This window comes from Ailuropoda melanoleuca, chromosome 5 (genome assembly GCF_002007445.2).
Source record: "Ailuropoda melanoleuca isolate Jingjing chromosome 5, ASM200744v2, whole genome shotgun sequence".
Lineage (NCBI taxonomy): Eukaryota > Metazoa > Chordata > Mammalia > Carnivora > Ursidae > Ailuropoda > Ailuropoda melanoleuca.
Genome location: NC_048222.1, coordinates 91,474,842 through 91,496,123, shown reverse-complemented (window position 1 = coordinate 91,496,123; position 21,282 = coordinate 91,474,842). Strand labels below are relative to the sequence as shown.

The window sequence follows — 21,282 nt, the reverse complement described above, 5'->3', positions numbered from 1 at the left end:
TTATAAGCAAATGCTATATAATAGATGTACTTAATATTTGAATTAAATGCTGATTCTGTTTATTTTTCATTTTTTAGAGTTTTCCATTTTATCTTTATCAGAACAGTATTATTTGGTTAATCTGTGGATTAAATATACTTAATTGTTTTAATTCCACTTTAGTAAGTTTTTCATTGAAGCACACTCAACTCGCAAATGATTATATAGCATCTGAACTGATCCTACTTAGAAGCACATTGTCTGCATTAATAAAATCTTAATAAAATTTCATTTTTCTAAGGGTTCTTGTAATGTTACCTTTATCAAGAGCCCTTAGATGATTCATGGACAATGCCGAATTATGTAGCTTTGACCTTGAGCATTTTCATTTTGTTCTACAGTTGCTTTTATCTGCCTGTTCATCAGAATAAACACTGCTTACTTCTACTTGAAATGTATTTTGTTGTGCAAACTTAGTATCTTTGTTTTCAAATAAATATTTATATCATATCAGACTTTTTAAAGCTCCATTTTGTTTTCAAAGTCATCATCTTTCTTTCTTCATTTGACTTAAGATATGCAAAACCATTTATTATTTATGGAGGATTTGATGAGACGAGAGTTCACCTGCTGGTATATATGACTCTATAATATGGTAATATCTCACTCTGATTTCAGTTTCCTTCAGAGGGAAAGAACTGTTTTGTTTGTTTTTTTGTTTTTAATTATTAAGTGAAAGTTATAAAGATGACAGGCTGCAGTGGAAGAATTATTCTTGAATTCAGGGTACTGAAAGCAGCCTCGGTTCATGTGGTACATGCTATGTCTTACAAAAGCAACAGGAAAACCCATTTTAGAATGGTTCTGACCACTCACCTTGGCTAAACCAATGAGCTAATTACCTTCTGTCTGTGTCTTTGCTGAAATGGCCCTGGAGATATCAATCACATAGATCTTGAGGCTGTGCAGCTGATAATTTGCTATTTTAGATGACTGATAATTACTTCCAAGAAATTAGACAGCCTTAGTAAGAAGAAAACACAATTGCTTTTCCAGTAATTTCTACTTATGAGCAACAGAAATGAATGTCCACATCTTGTTAGGAAATTTTAATCTTCCCTTATGTTTTTAACCTTTCAATTTTTCTAGCTTATTTTGAGAAAAATTTTCATTGTGTATGACATTTTGGTACCACCTTTATTGATTGTATTCTAATTATTAAGATTTCTGTTTTTTGACTTTGATGTGGTATTCACAATGAAACTTAGCCTTGCTTTACACTGAAAAATATTAATTATGTTTCATGTGATTCCCTAGCCACATCAACCAGATCCCCACTGGCCTGAATCTGAGAATGGGTGACGTACTAACTCTTTGGGAATGAATGAGAAAAGTCTCCATGAGGAAGAACTTTATGAATGCCAAATTATTTATCTCATAGTCTTGTTTTATGGCTAGCCCTAATGATACCATTAAGTATGTTAAAATCCTAGTGATAGAGACATAAGGTGAATTTACTTGGAAAGGAAAAGTCTTTTATAGAACACTAATATATTTTTTTCATTTAACAACAAAAGACTCAGGGCTTTATTTATGCTGTCAATATCTTTCATAAAAATTAAAGAATGATCTTAACTTTTTAAGGAAATATGGAAAACTCATCTCTTTAAAATATCAAATATATGTATCTTTTTTTTTCCCCCTTTTAGCATGTGGAGAAACCCTACAAGAATCCAATGGCAACCTTTCCTCTCCAGGATTTCCAAATGGCTACCCTTCTTATACACACTGCATCTGGAGAGTTTCGGTGACCCCAGGGGAGAAGGTAGTTTATATCATCGAGAGTTCTCATTTAGTGTTATATAAATACAAAGATTCATCTTCATTTGAATATATTTTTTTAAATTTTTTATTCTTATTTGATTCTTCAAATATGAGACTAAAAACTCAGAAAATTTATATTGAAAATTGTTCAAACTCTGGGAATTTTTTGAAAAATGTAATTTAAATAGAAATAGTAAATGCTCCAAAAGGGTTGAAATAATGCAGATTATGTTCTCAGGCATAATGAAATTAAGTTAAAAATAAGTGTCACATAGATAACCAGAAAAATCCCACATATTTCAGTTAAGAAATATACATAAAATATCCAGTTTAGGTAAGAAGAAATTACAGTGAAGATTAGAAATTATTTTCGGCTTAACAAAAAAACTGAATAGCAAGCCTGTAAGATGCAATGAGAGCAACACTTTGAAGGAGATTCAGAACTTAAATGCTCACATGAGCAAATAAAAAATGCCCTAAACTAATGAGTTAGACATTCTTATTGAGTGGCTATTAAAGGTGTTGTAAAATAAATGGAAAGGTACATAATGGAAGAAGTAATAAATAAAAGATAAATTAAGGAGATCAAAATAACATGGGACGAAGTCTGAACAAAGTTGGTACTTTGAAAAAAACTTAGAAATATGGGAAAATAGAGGTAAATAGATCAAGAAAGAAAAAGAATAACAGGAAAAGCACAATTATCTAATCACTGGAGTGAAAAGGTTATTATAACCATAGATGCTCTAGACACAAAAATGAGAATAAAATAATGTTGTCAACATTATGCCAGTAACTTAAAAAATGTAGATGAAATGGGAAAATTCCTACAAAATATTACTGAGTTCTTACTCAAGAAGAAGCAGAAGAAAAAACTTGATTACTCCTATAACCACTAAAGAAAATGAGCTACTGCTTAATTGAATTATTAGTTTTCAGCAATGAAAATCCAAGCTCAGAAGGCTTAATTGTGAGTTCTAGCCAAGATTCAAATAAGAAATAAGAAATAAGTATTATATAAACTCTTCCAGGGAATAAAAAGATCCACTCTTTTATTTATATGGCTAGTAAAACCTTGATATCAATCCTATTCAAGCTAATACTTGAATATGGACGTAAAATCCACAAACCAAATCAAAGTATATGCATATTCATGCACATGTGTAGACATAAACACCCTTAGATGTATAACTCAATTAAATCAGGAAAAAATATCTATTACTGATTTAATAACAACAAACCCAGAACAAACTGGGAATAGGTGCCTTCTTAATCTTAGAAAGAAAATCTCCAAAAATTATTGCAAATATCATTCTTGGGAAAATTCTGAAAGTATTTCTTTCTACCACACCCCTTTCTTTTTGGTGGAAGTCATGGCACATTAAGGCAAGAAAATGGAATTAAATATAATAAGGATTGAAAAGGAAGAATATTTAGCTTGTTGGTTAAATATTTTAAAATTTTTAAGAAAGAAAATGAATGAATCTGTTAACTTTTGGATTCTGTCTTGAGTGCTAACCTTAAAAGTCTTTGGTGAGAATGCAACTGAGGTTAAAGAAAGTTTAATATTCCTGATAATTGAATGTTGTTAAGAGAATCATGGATGTGGAGCTGTCTGGGGTGTTACAGTACTCAACATGAAAACTGAATGAAACATTTGTGTAACATGAATAGTTTTTAAACATAAAAAGGTACAAGTGACTTGGAATACATGAATGCATACATAATTCTTTATACAGTCATTTTTAATTAAGAATTAAAAGTCTATGTTGTAACGTAGTTATAGGTGTTGATCAATTTATGTATCGATTTTTGAATAAGCTTATGAGATTATTTTATGAAAGTCATTCTTAAAAAGGTATTGAAGAGCAAAATATAAAAGCTGATAACTGGGTGATGTATGGAATTGTTGAATAACTATAACCTATACCTAAAATTAATATAATACTGTATGCTAAGTGGAATTAAAAAAACTTCAAAAAAATATAAAAGCTGATGAAAACCATACATGATTTTGAAGTTAAAATTATAGAATATGAAGAGTTTTGAACAAGATTAATAAAGTTAAATCCATTCATAACAGCAAGATAATATAGGGAAAAAAATTTCCTCCTATCCATTTGCAGTACCCACACCATCAGTATTCAAAGTTAATTCACTTTTCTTGTATGGATGATTACCAATAAAACTGTATTTTCCAAAATGTTACAAATAGGAAGAAATCAATACATCTATCATCTTTTTAAATTACTTTTCTTTATGGATGAAGATGAGCAAATAAAGTGAATTAAGTGGTCAATGAACAGCACTAACTCATTTTTCATTCTTGTGTTTTTATTAGTTTCTTTTTGTTTTAAGTTTGAGTTTATTGTGCTGTTCTTTAGTTGGCAGTTTAACTCAATAATTTTAATACAAAAAGCTATAAATTTTCTTCTAAGAACTACTTTTTCTGAATTTTACCAGGCTGACATACAGTATTTTTGCTATTTTTCAATTTTCATTGTCTTCTTTGTCTCTTATTATTTCTTCTCAATCAACATATTTTTTGGTAACATATATTTTCTTATTTGCAAACATACATTTTTTTCCCCAATCATCCCTTTCTTGTTAATTTCTCCTTAGTCACTTCTGGTGAGAGACTATACTCTGTAAGATGTCAGTCTTTGAAATATTTTGAGGATGGCAGTATGACCTTGCAAGGGACCAGTCTTCATAAAGAATAATCATTGCTTTAAAGCTGGGGCACCTGGGTGGCTCAGTCAGTTAAAAGTCCGACTTGATTTGGCTCAAGTCATGATCTCACATCTTGAGATTGAGCTCCACGTCCTGCTCCATGCTGGGTGTGGAACCTGCTTAGAATTCTCTCTCTTTCCCTCTCCCTCTGCCCCTGCCTCCACTCTCTAAATAAATAAATAAAATCTTGAAAACAAAATGTGTTTTGTGGAGTAGCTGGGTGCAAAGCTCTCTATGCATTAGTCTTTTTAATTTTGAAGTGTATATTTTCTCCAATTATTGTTTTTTACTTTGTTGAAAAGAAAGGTATGTTAATAGTTGTCACTATTTGGTGGATTTATTTATTTCTCTTTATTTTAAAAATAAATATTATATTTATATTTACATATATTTAAAATATTTTTATTCTATATTATTATATACATATTATGTTTAGAATATAACATCTTTCTGATAATTAAACTGTTATTGTATACTGTATTTCTTTATTTCATGTCATGATTTAGGTACTCTATTTTTTCTGATATTAAGAAGACTACACATTCTTTTGAATATTCTTGCCTGGTTATATCTTCATCTTGCTTTATACATTTAGTTGTTCTGTGGTCTTGTGTCCCAGGTGTGTCCCTTATAGACAGCAAATAGTTTGGTTTTATTTTTTATATAATTCATGGTGGTTAGTTTGTCTTTAGTGTTTATTACAGTTACATTTTTTTGTGATTTCTGATGTATTATTTTTCTTGTTTGCATTCTATATGTACCACTTTGTTTCTTTTGTTTTACTATTTTGCCTTTGTATGTATCAAATTTATGGGTTTTTTCCCTCATTTCACTTATTTTCTATCTATTGGTTTGGAAGGTTTTTGTTTGTTTGTTTGTTTTTAAAGATTTTATTTATTTATTTGACAGAGATAGAGACAGCCAGCGAGAGAGGGAACACAAGCAGGGGGAGTGGGAGAGGAAGAAGCAGGCTCAGTGCGGAAGAGCCTGATGTGGGGCTCGATTCCATAATGCTGGGATCACGCCCTGAGCCGAAGGCAGACGCTTAACCGCTGTGCCACCCAGGCACCCCTGGAAGTTTTAAATGTATATTATATTATTTGGTACCCTTTTTCTACCAGCCTTCTTAATGGAGTCATATGTAAGTGGTGTCCTTACCCTTCTTCCAAACTATAAAAAGATGCCAAAAAAAAAAAAAAAGGTTACATGTTATCTTCATTTTATGTGCTATTATTTAGTATTTTTCTTCAAGTTTGTTTCATCCGGACAAAAATGAGATATTATTATTGTTTTTTGCACTTAACATTTGTTAAGCTATACACAGATATTTACCAATTTCTTTTTTACTATGGTAAAAAGCATGTACAATTTAGTGTCTTAACCATTTTTAAGTGTACAGTTCAATAGTGTTAAGTACATTCACATTGTTGTGAGGCAGATCTCCAGAACTTTTCCATTTTGCAAAACTGAGACTCCGTACCCATTCATGTCCATTTTCCCTACCCCTTAGCCCCTGGGAACCACCTTTCTACTTTCTGTTTCTATGAATTTGATTACTTTCCATACCTCTCCTAGGTTGAAGCATACAGCATTTGTTTTCTTGTGACTGGCTTCTTTCATTTAGCATAATGGTCTCAAGGTTTAAATCATGTTTTAACATGTGACAGGATTTTCTTCCTTTTTAAGGCTGAATGATATTCCACTGTATGTGTAGACCACATTTGTTTATCCATTCACCCATTGATAGACATTGATAGAGTTGCTTCCACCTTTTATCTATTGTGACTAGTACTACTACAAGCATAAGTATGCACATATCTCTTCAAGACAGTCCTTCCAATATGTGGATGCATACCCTGAAATGGGATTGCTGGATAATTTGGTAGTTCTGTGTTTAATTTTTTGAAGAACTTCCATATTGTTTTCCATAGAGGTTGCACCATTTTGCAATCCCACCAGCAATGTAGAAGGGCTCCAAATTCTCCACATCTTCACAAATATATAGTATTTTGGTTTTTTTGATATTTGACATCCTAATGGCTGAGAGGTGATATCTCATTGTGGATTTGATTTGCATTTCTCTGATGATTAGTGATGTTGACCATCTTTTCATATGCTTCTTGGCCACTTGTATATCATCTTTGGAGAAATGTATCTTCAAGTGTCTTGCCCATTTTTAGTTGGATAATTTTATTTTTTCTTGTGGAGTTATAGGAGTTCATTACATAGTTTGGCTATTAACCCCTTATGAGATATATAATTTACAAATATTTTCTTCTTTTCTGTAGTTGCCTTTTTACTCTGTTGATTGCTTTGCAAAAGCTTTTTAGTTTGATGTAGTACCACTTAACTGTTTTTGCTTTTTTTTTTTTTTTTGGCCTGTGCTTTTGTGCCATATCCGAGAAATCATTTCCAGTTCCAATATCATGAAGCTTTTCCTCTATGCTTTCTTCTAGTTGTATAGTTTTGGGTTTTACATTTAGGTCTTTAAATCTTTGTTGAATTAATTTTTGTATACGGCTTAAGATAAAGGACTGACTTCATTCTCTTGTACATGGGTCTCCATTCCCAGCACCATTTGTTTGAAAATTCACCAAATATTTTTATTCATTATTTCTTCTCATATCTCAGACTTCTATTAAGGCTCATTTTGCCCTGCCTATAGTTAATCCTTAAGCTATTTTTTAAATTAGCATATTTTGCTAGTACTGTTTCTGTTTGAAAATGTGGATTTTTTTTTTACTTGAATTCATGATAATGGAATTTCACTGAATATAATTGGCTATATACTTAACTTTGTTAATCAAAACTTGAAATACTTTCATTTGAAATATTTCTTAATGTAGAATCCTGGAAATTGAAAATATCAAAAGTGATTTAATGAGCACTAAAAATTGAATAAGTTATAACCATTTAAAATAAGTTTACAGAAGTTATTATAAAATGATGCTGCTTGCAGAGGATTTCTCAAGGCAGTTTTTTCAAATTCTAAAATCACAGATTTCTCCCATGTAATAAAATGTATTACAAGTGCATTGCATAACAATGTGTAGTCTCTTCATTTTTTCTCTCTCTCTTCATTTATTTTACTAAACTCGTAAAATTCTGATAGGCATACCTTACATAACACAAGTGAAAAAATTATCAAGTGCCTTACATATGGATATAAACACATGGATGTTACATAAATTTAATCAAATGAAAGCAAGTTATAAATTTATAAATTTGAAAGTGTTTTGGTTCAGTATTATGAGGGTATTTGAGTATTATAAAATATGTTACTTTGTCAAATAATAGTATTAAAATGAAAAAAAAGCTGTCTCAAATTTCATAAATCCTAGTAACACTAGATTCAGTATGTATATTTAATGATAACCTGATGGATTAGGACTAGGAGGACTTTTTTTCAATTTCAATTTTTTTCAATAAGGGACTTATATTTATTATCTACTATGCCAGGCACTGCATTAAACTGCTCAGACTCCATTAAGTTTAGTATTATAATTATCTCTGTTTTATATATGAAGAAATTGAACTTGAGAAAGGATTGAGGAAACTGCCTAGTACCACACAGCTTGCATTTGGCAGAACTAATCATTAAATTTTTCTTTAGTTATAGAGAATATGTTTTCTCTTCTCAAAAATTCAGAAGAATGAACTAAAAAAATGACACTTAAGCTGATCAAATAAAAACAAATATATTAAGATATATTGGATTTTTAGAAAACTGAAGACTTTATTGTGGAACTAAAACACAATAACATATCATGTGGGGGATGTAACATATCATATGCCAGGATGTATTATAAATTATCAGTTTTTCCCAAATTAATGTATAGTTTTAAAGTAATTCCAATAAATTTCCAATGATTTTTGTTTTATACCCAGACTTAGTTTTTCCAGAGGTTATTTATAAAATAACAAGAGTCGGAATAACCAAGGCAAATTAGGAAATAATTGATGAAGGAAAGTGGATTGCACTGTAAGATAGTAGAAAAATGTTAAGCTGCTTTAGTAATTCATGTTCATATTCTGTGGTAGGTGGTATAGGCTTCTGAATCAATGGGACAAACTAAAAAGACCAGAATTATGCCTGAGGGCTTAAAGACTTGTCATATATTTGTTTATAAAGATGGTCTTCTTTCTTTCTTTCTTTCTTTCTTGAGAGAGAGATGAGTGGGGGAGGGCAGGGAAGAGGGAGAGAGAGAGAATCTCAAGAAGACTCCATGCCCATCACAGAGCCCACTGTGGGGGTCGATCTCAGGACCCTAAAATCATGACCTGAGCTGAAATCAATAGTCGGACGCTTAATCTACTGAGCCATCCAGGCGCCCCTATAAAGACGATTTTTCAGATAAATTGGGGAAAGGATTTTCAATAAATAATAAATCATTTGTATGTATTTGCACAAAAATTAAAGTTTTACTTCATATTTTTCTGAGGAAAACAAGTGATTTGGTTTTTGTTTTCTGGAAAGGATGTGTTGGGTACCTAAATAAAAAATAACAAAATGCAAAACAATTTATTAAAATAATTACCTTAAAAAATCTCTTTTTATCAATACAAAGTCACAAATAAAAATCAAAATGAGAGAACATTGGTTTTATGCATATAGAAGGAGCTATTTTAAATTAATAAGTAAAGATTAACACCCCATTCAGAAATGACTGAGAAAGCAGAACATTTATTGAAGTATCAGTACAAAGAGATGTTTAATTAATATAGAAATTGTTTACTTTCAGTCTTTATCGAAAAAGTGCTTTTTCAATCAACAATGATGTGTTGTATTTTACCCACAAAGATGGAATAGAAGGATAATATCAAATGATAGTAAGGATACAGAGCTCCTGAAAATAATAGTGGAAATATCATTTCTGAAGGACTTTGGTAATCTTTATAATATTTTGAAAAATGTGCCTGCACTTTAGCCCAGAGATTTATTCTAGAGAAATGATTTGAGTCTGTGCAGAGGTAGTTATGTATAATAATGAAAAATTGGAAACAAATTAAATTTAGAAAACCAAAAGTAGCATTGATTTGAGAAAATGTTTTCAATATATTGGGAAATTTAATAAGCAGGTTAAAAATCATAGGCATGAAAAGACCTAATTTTTAAATTACATACGTTAGAGACAGAATTATGGAAGAATAAATACTAAAACAATGCTTATTTCTCCCTGGTGGGTTTACGGATAGGTTTTATTTCTTCTTCCTTTAATTTTCTACAATAAGCATATATTATTTTATATAGGAAGAATAGTTTTTTGAAAAAGTAAGTTTATTATTTTACAACAGTGTAAATGTACTTATCACCATAAAACTGTGCCCTTAAAAGGGATTAAAAGGGTAAGTTTTATATGTATATTTATTTTATCACGATAAAAAAGAAAGAAGATTGCCCATTTACATGTATGTCTTTTTGGACTTGAACTTCCCAAGGTAAAAACAGAGTCCTGTCCAATGTAAGACTGTTGATGTTGTGCATGCTGGTAACAGTCCAGAATGTGCAGCTCTGAGCTGATAGAATTATGCACTATTGGTTCTTTCATCTCTCAGAACTGATTGACCTTTTAACAAGGGTAGGTTGCTTTTGTCTTGAATAGAGTTAATATTTTTTTTCTTTTCCTGTATAACCCAATTAAGAGCTATCATTTAACTGCTTTCATTTTGCAAAAACTTCTTTTTAATCACTCATCTATCCTTTACACATATGGGGTCAATTCACAATATAGTGTTTCTATTGCCAAAGGCACCTCTTAAATTTAGCAATTAGTATGTAGATAAATCTTTGAGTCCATTTAAAAAAATATATCTGCTGGTGTGTGAAAGAAATCTTTGCTATCAAGAACTTATAAACGTATAGCAAGAGGAAGGTCCAGTAATATAATAGCCAAACTCTGAAAAATCACTGAAGAAAGTGAGATGGAATTGCTGAGATAGGAGAGCTCAGATCTTGTTGGGAGATGTAGGCCTTTGATAAAGACTTTGAAAGGTGTGAAGAGATTCCAGAAACAGGGAAGGAGAGAGTGGTATCCCAGGAAGAATTACATAGGCTTGGACTAAAGGAGTGCTGGAATTGGGGGTACTTTTCCAGGGCACACCAGCAAGAAGTCAGGGATGGGTAAGATGAAGATTCTGTTTGAGGTAGGGCAAGATGAGGCAGCAGAGGTGGGTTATGACCCTAGAGTCACGATGCCCAGGATTAGAAATTTACAGTGAGTTGTGTGTGAAGCCACTGGTGCTGAACTTTCATGGGATTAAAGTGGTCATACAGGATAAGATAAATTGGAGATGAGGGAAACTGAAAACCAAAGTACAGTTTGTGAGGGATGCCTGGGTGGCTCAGTTGGCTCAGTGTCTGCCTTCGGCTCAGGTCATGATCCCAGGATCCTGGTTTTGAGAGCCATATCGGGCTCGTTGCTCAGTGGGGAGCCTGCTTCTCCCCCTGCCTGCTGCTCCCCCTGCTTGTGCTCTCTCTCTCTGACAAATAAGTAAATACAAATTAAAAAAAAATAACAAAGTACAGCTTGTGAAACTATTGCAGTTAATTCAAAGAAGTATGGAGAGCATGGTCAGTGAAAACAGAAGGAGAACATTATTAGGGGAACTGCAGAAGTTGGAATTGATTAGGTATGGGGTGTAGTGGGGATTGAGGAAAAGAAGTATGAAAAATGTTCCTGTGAGTAGTTGGTGATGACACACCAAAATTTCAAAATCCAGGTGTCATCATATAATTTTAAGCAGAGAAATTACTTTTATAGCATAATCCAATTCCTGCTTTTCACTTGTCATATAATAAATCCCTGATGGAATTAGAGATCTACCTGAGTCATACAGCTAGTCTGTTGTAAGGCAGGTACTTGAACCAAGGCCCCAGGTTCTCCTTCTATTCTTCAGATTTTAGAGTAAGAATCCCTTACTTTAACATGTTGGTTTTCTGGTGAAACCTGAAAATTAGGCTGATGTTTTTATGTTCCCAGCATAGTTGGATTAAGTAAATTGGGCTAATACTTTTATTTTTTCATAACTGTCTTCAGGATTTATATTGTGAGGGATGCCTGAATATATACCCTGAAAACAGTAATACATGAGAATCTTAACAATGCTTTCAGATTACCTTGGTGGTTTTCTAACATTATCCAATTAAATCCTTCTGATTTAACTCTGCTGAGATCAGCTTGATATTATGGCCTTCAAGGGTTGACAGTATGGAAATACGTTCCAACTGAGAAAGTTTAAGTAAACAAGCAAACCGAGAAGCTAGAGCTTAAACTCAGGCTTTCTGATTCCCAATCATAAATAGCTTCTATTGCAGGAAAAGATGTAAATTTTTCCCTTTAGCAGGATACAATTCTGAGCGAAACAAAGCTTAATGATCAATTATTCCATGAGTTGGCAATTTTTTTCTGGAAAGGATGTACAGTAAATACTTTAGGCTTTGCAGGTGATGTAGTTTGTTTCAAATGTTCAATTCTACTGTATTGCAAAAGTAATTATAGACAATATGTAAAGGAATGGGTCCAACAAACCGTTCTTTATAAAAACTGGCCAAAGGCTGGATTTGACCCATAGAATATAGTTTATTGATCTTCTCACCTCTAGTCTTATTCCTGAGAAGAAAACTGTAGTCCCCCTAGAGATTATTAGGCTTGTCTAAGCTTCTTTTGGCTGGAGCCCAGTAATCTATTTTATTTTACTGCTTTTGATTCTAATATCTCTTTCTAAAGAACCACTTAATAATATCAGTCTAATTGAAGATTTGTATCTTGCCCATCTTCAGCACTGTAAGACAAATTCTAATTGGTCTTCTGTGGTGCTCATGGAATTAGTTTATATAGTCAGTAATGTCAATTGTGTTGACGGTAGTTTTTTTATTTTATTTTTCAATGGAGATTTGCCGACATCCAGTCCCTTGACTGTTGGTCTGCCTTTCTTCCAGATTCTGCACTCTTTGGCACACTGCGGCCCTCTGCAGTACTGTATAACAAAGTTTTAATAAGTAAACTCCACAGCAATTGTATCAATATCACTTTTCAGAAGAGCAGCTAAGACTCATAGGAGATCACAGAAAGTCTTAGACTTGTTCCTTGTATCTCCTTCAATCTTATGTTCCAAGGGAGCCATGATTAATTTTAAATTGATAATGGTAAATTGATACTTACCATAAGAAATAAACATTTATATAATTGTGCCAGTTAGTTTTTATTTCATCATTCTTTAAAAAAGATGCAACATATTTACACAAAATAGCATAATTTAAGACAACCAAATAGTTTCCAAGTGCTTTTGATTTGTAATTCAAGTTGATTCTGCTAGCAACCTTAGTCAAAGGCCAGCATTTTACTTCTGTGTCAGAGCCCTAAGATTTGATTTTAGAAAACCTATCTTTATTACATTTTCTGCTTCTAAAGGACTCTGTGTTTTATATTAAAATAGGCCAGTTTTGTTCCTCCACGGTGCTTGGCGTTTAAAATAGAAGATTAAAAGCAAGATAGGAAACTTTTCTGTTTAGAGTTATCCCCCTTCCAACTGTGTGTGTGAGTGTGTTTGTGTGTGTGTGTGTTCCAAACTTCAAATATTAACTACTTGTTAGCAATCCAACCACATTGTTTAAATTTTAAATACAATTTGATGATATACATACTTCCAATTTAGCTGATTTTTTTTCCCTCATAGAAGAGGAAGTGAAACTATTTTCAAACCATTATAAAACTCACCTTTAGATCCAAGAGGGAAGCCACAAAATGAGCCTTGGGGTCTATCGTTTGTGTCTAAATTCTAGTTTTGCCATCCCTGCTATAATAACTGAGTTCTTGTATGATCATGTAGATTCAAATCCCTGGTGGTTGTAAGAGAGAATACAAATGCAGGATGAAACCTAAGATCAGGCAGTGGTAGTCCTCCCCATTTAAACAGGCTTAAAGTAAATACAAAGTTAAGGAGAAAAACCAGAAATTATTTCCCAATGACGTTGTAAGAATAACCTAATATTGCATTGGTGTTCAGAGATGGAGGAGAAAACGTATTGCGAACTTCAGAAAAATTGTTTAGAAACTATGCATTTTAATAATCAAGTGTTGAGGATTACTGCAAAAGAAAGGAAAAAATAGAATATTGTGGAAAAATTTTAATCATTTTTGAGACTATTTGGAATGTTAAAATTTGGTGAAGGAAAAGAAAACAAAGGAAAAGAGAAACTATAAATAGGGTGGACAGAAATAAATGAACAATTTAATTTTGTTTTTTAAGATTTATTTATTTATTTGAGAGAGAGAAAGAGCGCCAGGGTGGGAGGAGCAGAGGGAGACTTAGAGAGAGAGAGACTCTCAAGCGGGCTCCACACCCAATGGGGAGTTCGAGGCAGGGCTCAATCTCACGACCCTGAGATCACGACCTGAGCTAAAACCAAGAGTCAGAAGCTCACTGACTACACCACCCAGGCGCCCCAACAATTTTATTAAACAAACCCAAGTTATGGTACACAGATTGTATTACATTAAAAAGCAAAACAAAACAGTGTGCCTCTATTTTCAAATCCTTGGTAGATTTCTTCTCTTTGGAATCAAGAAAGTACATGTTTAAAGAAACTGAAAAAGGTTGAATTTAATGGTGAAATGTTAATGCCATTTGACTTTCATTATAGTTCAGTAAAGTCTTAGTTTCTATCTCTATAAAATAATTATTTACACAGCAATTATAACCAGCTTTGGTGTGCAGTTCCTTGGATGACCATTGTTGCTGAGATGTAAGACACCAGGAGCAATGTTTATTGTTATGCTGTATCTTCCTTCTCATAAGAAGTAAGCTAGTTAAGGATTGATTTGCCCTAATTAGTACTTACGGTTCTGTTAAGTATTGTGTTCAAGAAAGGCGGGAAGGTATGTTTTCTTTTCTTTTCTTTTTAGAGATTTTATTTATTTATTTGAGAGACAGAGGGCGAGAGAGTACATGTGGAGGGGGGGAGGTGCAGAGGAAGAAACAGACTCCCGGCTGAGCAGGGAGTTCCATGTGGGACTAAACCCCAGGATCCCGGGATCATGACCTGAGCTGAAGGCAGATGCTTAACCAACTGAGCCACCCAGGGGCCCCGAAGTGTATGTTTTCTAACACAAAAATGGTAGCACTTTTCTGGAATATGGATTCAGCAATGATGGATTATATATATATTTTACTTAGTTCTTGAGCTTGACAGTTCTCTTAATTATAAATTCAGACTTTTATATTGTTACCAAAGGATTCTATAAATATTGTTACAAACTATAGTTTTATATTAGAAGCATGTATTTAAATACTCATAATTTGTTGCTTTACGCCAAAGTCCCTTGCAGCTTCCAGAGTAAAAAACAGGTTCACCTCACACCTTAAGCATCTTAGATGTTTTCAGCAGAATAGAGTTAGAATGAGTTTTTGAATATTAAAAGAAACCTATTTTCCAAATGAATTTTCTTCAGATAGGTATATTTCTCATGCTACTTTGGATCTACTTTTGGCGTAATCAAGTAGAAAAAGAGTTAATTATTTGAAAAATAGGTCTTTTTATAAAGCAGTAAGAAAATTGTCTTTCCTAGAGTTGTTCTTGAATTATCTGAATTATCTTAACAAAAAAGCAGCATCATTTCAAAGCAAAGTACAGAATAAGGGGTCTTGTGCAAGATCTTATAACTTGAGAGGTCCTTGAGTATATATTCTTGGATCTAGAGAGGCATAGTGACATCTGCCTTTGATTATAGTTACATGGATAAATTCAAATTTTAGAGCTGTATTTAAAACATTTCAGCATACACAATGATATTATGTTCTTGGAATATGGCACATGGTGGTAATTTTTAATATAATTATACAAGTCTGACTGGTTGTCTTTGAAATAAATTATTAAAAAGAAGACATTCATGGCAAAATCAGAATTTCTCATGGTTTAAGTCATGTTTATCTTAAATTAAAAATAAACTCTTTGAATAAAGATTCCTGTTGTTTTCGCAATTGTTTAAATTACCTTTATAGAAACTTTGGTTTAATAGCTGAAATGTTTAGTTTAACTACTGACATTGTGCTCCTATTTGTCAAACATTAACGAAAATGAGAAAATATTTTCTTTTTTTGAGATGTTTGTTTATGGAAAGTTATTAAGGGAATACCAACAGGAAAAAAAAAAAAGAATTAACTATGAATCTGTCTTCATAGTAGTCCTGGGTACCTCATCTCCAGGAATCAGATTACCACGTGCAGTCACAATCATTTTACTCTTTGTGTCATTTTGCTCCGATTTGCAGATTGTTTTAAATTTTACCACAATGGACCTATACAAAAGCAGTTTGTGCTGGTATGACTACATTGAAGTGAGAGATGGGTACTGGAGGAAATCACCTCTCCTTGGTAAGAGACTTTACCTCCTATGTGAGCATGCGTCTAGTCTATCCTTGAAAGTAAATTCTTTCAAGAGTTATCTTAGACTTAAAAATGTATGTGGCCCACATTTTAATTTTTATTACACTCTTTTTCAACCACCGCAAAATACAGACAGATAAGTAGAGAGATTGATTTTAAGCTAGCTTAAATTATGAGGAAATACGTGGATCTAAACGGATGTTTTTGAATAGTCTCCACATATATTTTTAATTTGATAATCATCGCTTTAGTGAGAAAACCAGATGAATGATGTGGGTGTGCGTGTATGTGTTTTGTTTTGTTGGCTGAGGCACAGAATGTGAGCCGCCGGGTCCGTGTTTGGTAGCTGATTTCTTCTGCCACCCGTGTTAGCGCTCACTGTGGACGTCACGGTTGTGCTTCTCAGAGAGTTTTTGTGGCTGAGAAGAAGCATTTGTACTTTGTGTCGTAAACTGTAGCTCAGATTCGGTGCTCACAAAAGTCTGCTGCCAACGCTTAACCACAGACCACACCATTAACTTGCATGAGGCACTTTACTGTTGCCCTCTGTTTTTCTTAAAGGTGAGAGCTGTTGTGAGCATGTAAGCATCTACTTTAATATTGATTTTTTTTGTTGAAATGGCAACTTTTCCTTTATTTTTAGAGGTAGCTTTGCTCAGTTGTGTTTATGTGCCATTCAGATCTTCTTTTTTTTCTTAACATCCAAAATCCGCTAAATGGACTCTATTGTATAAAAGTCTTAGGAAGTCCAAGAATGTTTGAACCTGAAAATAGGGTTGAATGAATGTGATAAGTCAGGGTGAGGAAAACATTGTCTTGAATACGGCGTTTCTTAGCCTCGGTGAAGCAATCTGTAATATATGTATATGTGTTCCAAAGAAAATATTTCATTAAATTCGTATTGAAGAACCAAATCTAAAGCCAAATAGTGGAGCACACTTCTTTCTGGAACGCCAGCAGCCTTACCTGCTTCGGCGTGTAGTGGGCCAACAGACTGCTTCAGTCTGGTCGTCGTCTTCATGGGGAAAATTTTCCCCACTCTTTCCCCTGAGACCTGTTCCCTGAAGTGTACCTGTCAGACACGCAGCATCAGGATCACTTGTTAGACGGGTAGAAATTCAGGCTCCATTCCATACTTTCTGAATTAGAGACTGTATTTTAACAGACTCCCTGGCATTGCATATGCACATTACGGTTTAAGAAACATTGCTCTCTTTTGCATGCCTTAATTTACTTTGCCATTTAGGAAGACATGTCACCTGTTGACTGTTAGTATGAATTTGTTTTAAGTCACTACCATTTTTCATATACTGAAACTATGTATGACATCACTTGCGGGAGCACACAGAGGTGGACGGCAATGTATTATTGTTGGTAAAATTATATCATGTGGGTGGCCAGATTTAGCCATTTTGTCATCATATGGAAATTTAAAGCACAGTGGAAGACACACAGCCAATACAGATTTATGGGAGGTTGAGGGAAGACAGAAGGAATGACAGGTAATTATCATATTTATTTGGTATTATACTTGCCTGTGGATACATAATTAGAGAACAATCAGAACTCACGTGCAAGTCTTCAGGTCCTGTTTGCCATCCTGCCGACTGCACTACAGATTATGACTTTATACATGGGATGGAATGTATGCAGTACTGTAAGACCCCTGGAGCAGCATGTGGGTCTCCCTGATGGGTCCTCACCAAGCCCCACAGGACAAAGAACTTCGCTTTGGGCTGAGACGCATCCTTAACCAAGTTGCTCCTCTGCAAGGACCGGTCTAACAATTGGAGCCAGTTTCTCAGGATCACTTGTACTTTTTTCCGTTCTCTATGAAAGAATATTCCCTACCTTGCTGTATCATGTGGCTTTTTACAAATATATCTTTAGCACTAGCTGTTTCTTAATTTTGTAGACAATGATAACTAACATCAGTCTGTTAATCTCAGAATGGTATGTTCCAATATTTTATAAGTAGATATGAAAAGATTCTTTTATTTATCTGCCTTTGTTAAGTAAATACTAAGCATACTTGTAGCTCTAGTTACTCCAAATAGAGCATAGGAACCAAATCCGGTTATATATATATAAATTTGTAGCTAGTGTGGAAAGCAATTAGAATATAGAGTCATGTTTAAGAGTCTCTCTTTATTCTTTTATTTCTTTTAGGTAGATTCTGTGGGGACAAGTTCCCTGAAATTCTTACTTCAACAGACAGCAGAATGTGGATCGAGTTTCGTAGCAGCAGTAACTGGGTGGGAAAAGGCTTTGCAGCGGTCTATGAAGGCAAGAGCCATTCAGTTTTAGAGATGACCTCCCCTTGCATCTCTTAACAGAAATGTCCTTTCTCTCAATTTCATTAGAATGATTTTTTAACCATATTTTAATTATGAAGTTTTCTAAATCTGTCTTATAATATTCGCAAGACTGATTTTAGGAAAAGTACTCCGTAAAGTTAAATTGCAAGAAGATCCACTTTCCTGGTACCAGTGACACAGTAACATATAAATGTATGTAGGGATGTGGGGGGGGGGCAGGGGGGCAGGGAATGGCACAAGAGCTCTTAAATTTTCATGGTTTCCATGATAATATTAAAATGTCATGAAGAAATTATGATTTTTTCCTTTGTACTAAATTTGTGTTTATTTGGTGCCTATGCTGCTGAAATTCTCTGTTACAGGAAACTGCACAGAAAGTAATTGTGCGCATTTCTGGAGCATGCTTTGTCTAAGTGAGGGAGTCAGCATTCAAGGGAGAATTTACTAGCTGCTTTGTTCTATGCTTCTCTGAAAGTAACAAACTGGCATTGTGTGTCCTGGCTTTAAAAATAGCCGGGTTTGTTTTATTTTATTTTATTTTTTTGCCAGGTTGTGGGCAGAAGAGACCCTTCTTGTGCCTGCATCTGCTAGCACAGGGGTTTAGGTAATTTAGAAGACAGGAGATTTCTGTTTCCCTTAAACTTTTAAGTAAACGGAAGCATTTTGTTGTAGAGATTAACTGTAGGGCAGTGAAGAGGATTATGTGGATGGAGCCACAGATGTTGAGCACATGACAGTAGCTCAGTGCCAGAGGCCCAGAGAGTTCTGCGAAGCGTCTCTCTTGATCAGCTATTTTACCCGAGCTCAAAAGACTGTAAGAACCAGGAATCATACAGAATATGACAGACTATTCTACCACATAGAATACATTCACAAAATCTCACACCGTTTTTAAAAGTTAAAAAAAAATGCTGTTTTTTGTAAAGATGTAGAGAAACAGCGATAAAAAAAATCATATATTCCCGTGCTATTATCTAGTATTTATAGTTAACTGACGAGGTTTTACAGCAGTAAATCTAAATATTTACAGCAGTACAGCCAGCCAACTTTGATTTTTTATAGCCCAGTCTTTATGTACTCAGCGACAGGCACTGAGCTAAAATGTTATCTCAGAAGAAAATGAAACTGAAATGTCAGGTCTAAGTTTATTTATTTGCTTATTTTCTCCCTCAGCGATCTGCGGAGGTGAGATACGTAAAAATGAAGGACAGATTCAGTCTCCTAATTATCCTGATGACTACAGACCAATGAAGGAATGTGTGTGGAAAATAACAGTGTCAGAAGACTACTATGTTGGATTGACCTTTCAGGCCTTTGAGGTAAAGTCTTTCAGGCACCCTTCAAGGAACATATCGTCCATAAATGACAGTGCCATTTAAGGGGATCCTCATTAAATAAGCAAAGAACAGGAGAATCCGCTTTTTAATCAACAAAGAAGCAAAGGATTGCCTATAAAATGTAACATCAAGAGTGAAAGAGGTGTTTTTTTCTTCTTTCTTCTTGTTGCAGACATTTTCAAGAAGATTAACGTGAGTTTACATTATCTGTGCTATTTGAATTAGAATGTTTGAAGTACTGACAATAGTTTCCTTGACAAATGCACAGGCTTGTTTCACAAGACTGCTTGAAGAGTCCATTAAATAATAGAACTTTTATTTCTCTTCTAAACGAAGAGGTTAAAAGGTAGACTGTCATCTTTTGTTGTTGTTGTTGGTGTTGTTATGGAGAAAATCCATTTCTCACCTTTTTACCATTATGCAGAAAACTGTTTATATGAGAAATAGAGATTTAAGTGTTTTTAGCTTTTGATTTCATCAAAAATATTTATCAGGGAGGAGATCGGCACCAATATTACATTATTAGATGAAGACACAATAAATGAAAGGTTAGTCAGAATTCTGGAGCAAAGTCTGGGTTCTAAACTACCAAGCTGGCTAATGAGTCATTTTAGTGGGGCTGGAGGAAACTGAGTTAGGGATTGGAAGCCAAGAGATGGAGTACTTTGCCGTGAAATCTGTAGTATGTTTAAATCGAAGAGTCAGTCTAGAAATTGAGACCCCACTGTGAAATGGGAAGGGATGATGAGATGGTGGTGGTAGGTTCAGACAGGGGTTAAAGATCCCGATGCCATAACGGGACATTATTTCTTCACTGATTAGAAGGCTGATTCTCTGTCCAAGCAATCGGAAGGCGGTAGAGAACCCCATCCAGTGCCAGGGTATGTTCTCCCCTGAGGACACTGAGCATGTTGGTGTCTCAGTCCGCACGGCAGAAACATCAGGGGAATCCAGGCATTACCTATAAGTCCAGAGAATCTCTCACCTCCACCTGCAAGCTGTGTTATGTATTTCTTTGGTACTTATCTCTACGCCTTTGCATGTGCCATTAATTTCCCAGACATACTGCCTTTTATTGTGAAAAAATAGTCTTCTCTTACATGATCATGATGTTGTATTATATGCTTGTGATCATTTTGCATTTTTGGAAACCTTGGTTCTTGAAGTTATTTGATTCATATTTGAATTTGATTATTTTACTGGATCAATAATATTGCAAACATTATTCAAATAGACCACCTTATTGTTAACTGAATTAAAACTGGATAGGATTCACCTGCTATTTAGACCAAAATAACTGATTCAGTGAAAAATTATCTACCTAATGACTGCATTACTTGTATTTTGTTATGTTGTCCAAATGAATAAGGGAAGAACTGTCTTTCAATATATAATTCAGTGTTTTATGAAATTCTTCTATTGCAGAAATGATGTCAGAGGGTGCATCTAAAACTACATTCCATGCATCTAAAAACTGAGATACAATTCCTGAGATGCAGAAGGCTTAGTTGGTTTGCAGTTTTTTCTTTAATGCCAATATAGTTACAGTGATATTCTTCAAAACAAGGATAGTGAAAGGACAGGTAGGAAAGATTTACATCTCAGGCACTTAGAACCATGCCTGACACAGAATAGTCGCTTAATAAATATTTGTTGATTGAGGGAATGAGTAAATTATTACTAAGATTTGGGATTGGGGAAAAGTC

At 33.9% G+C, this 21,282-nt stretch overlaps 1 protein-coding gene across 3 annotated transcripts in view; it reads left to right on the top strand.

Moving 5' to 3' along the window:
- The window catches only part of TLL1 (tolloid like 1), a 202,837-nt gene that overhangs the window by 127,873 nt on the left and 53,682 nt on the right, over window positions 1-21,282 (top strand). For all 3 annotated transcript variants that reach the window (XM_002921315.4, XM_034661408.1, XM_019801867.2), the window contains 4 exons: window positions 1,689-1,804; window positions 15,807-15,909; window positions 18,091-18,207; window positions 19,413-19,558. In XM_002921315.4, the coding sequence (XP_002921361.1) occupies window positions 1,689-1,804; window positions 15,807-15,909; window positions 18,091-18,207; window positions 19,413-19,558 (482 nt within the window). The remainder of the gene's footprint in view (window positions 1-1,688; window positions 1,805-15,806; window positions 15,910-18,090; window positions 18,208-19,412; window positions 19,559-21,282) is intronic.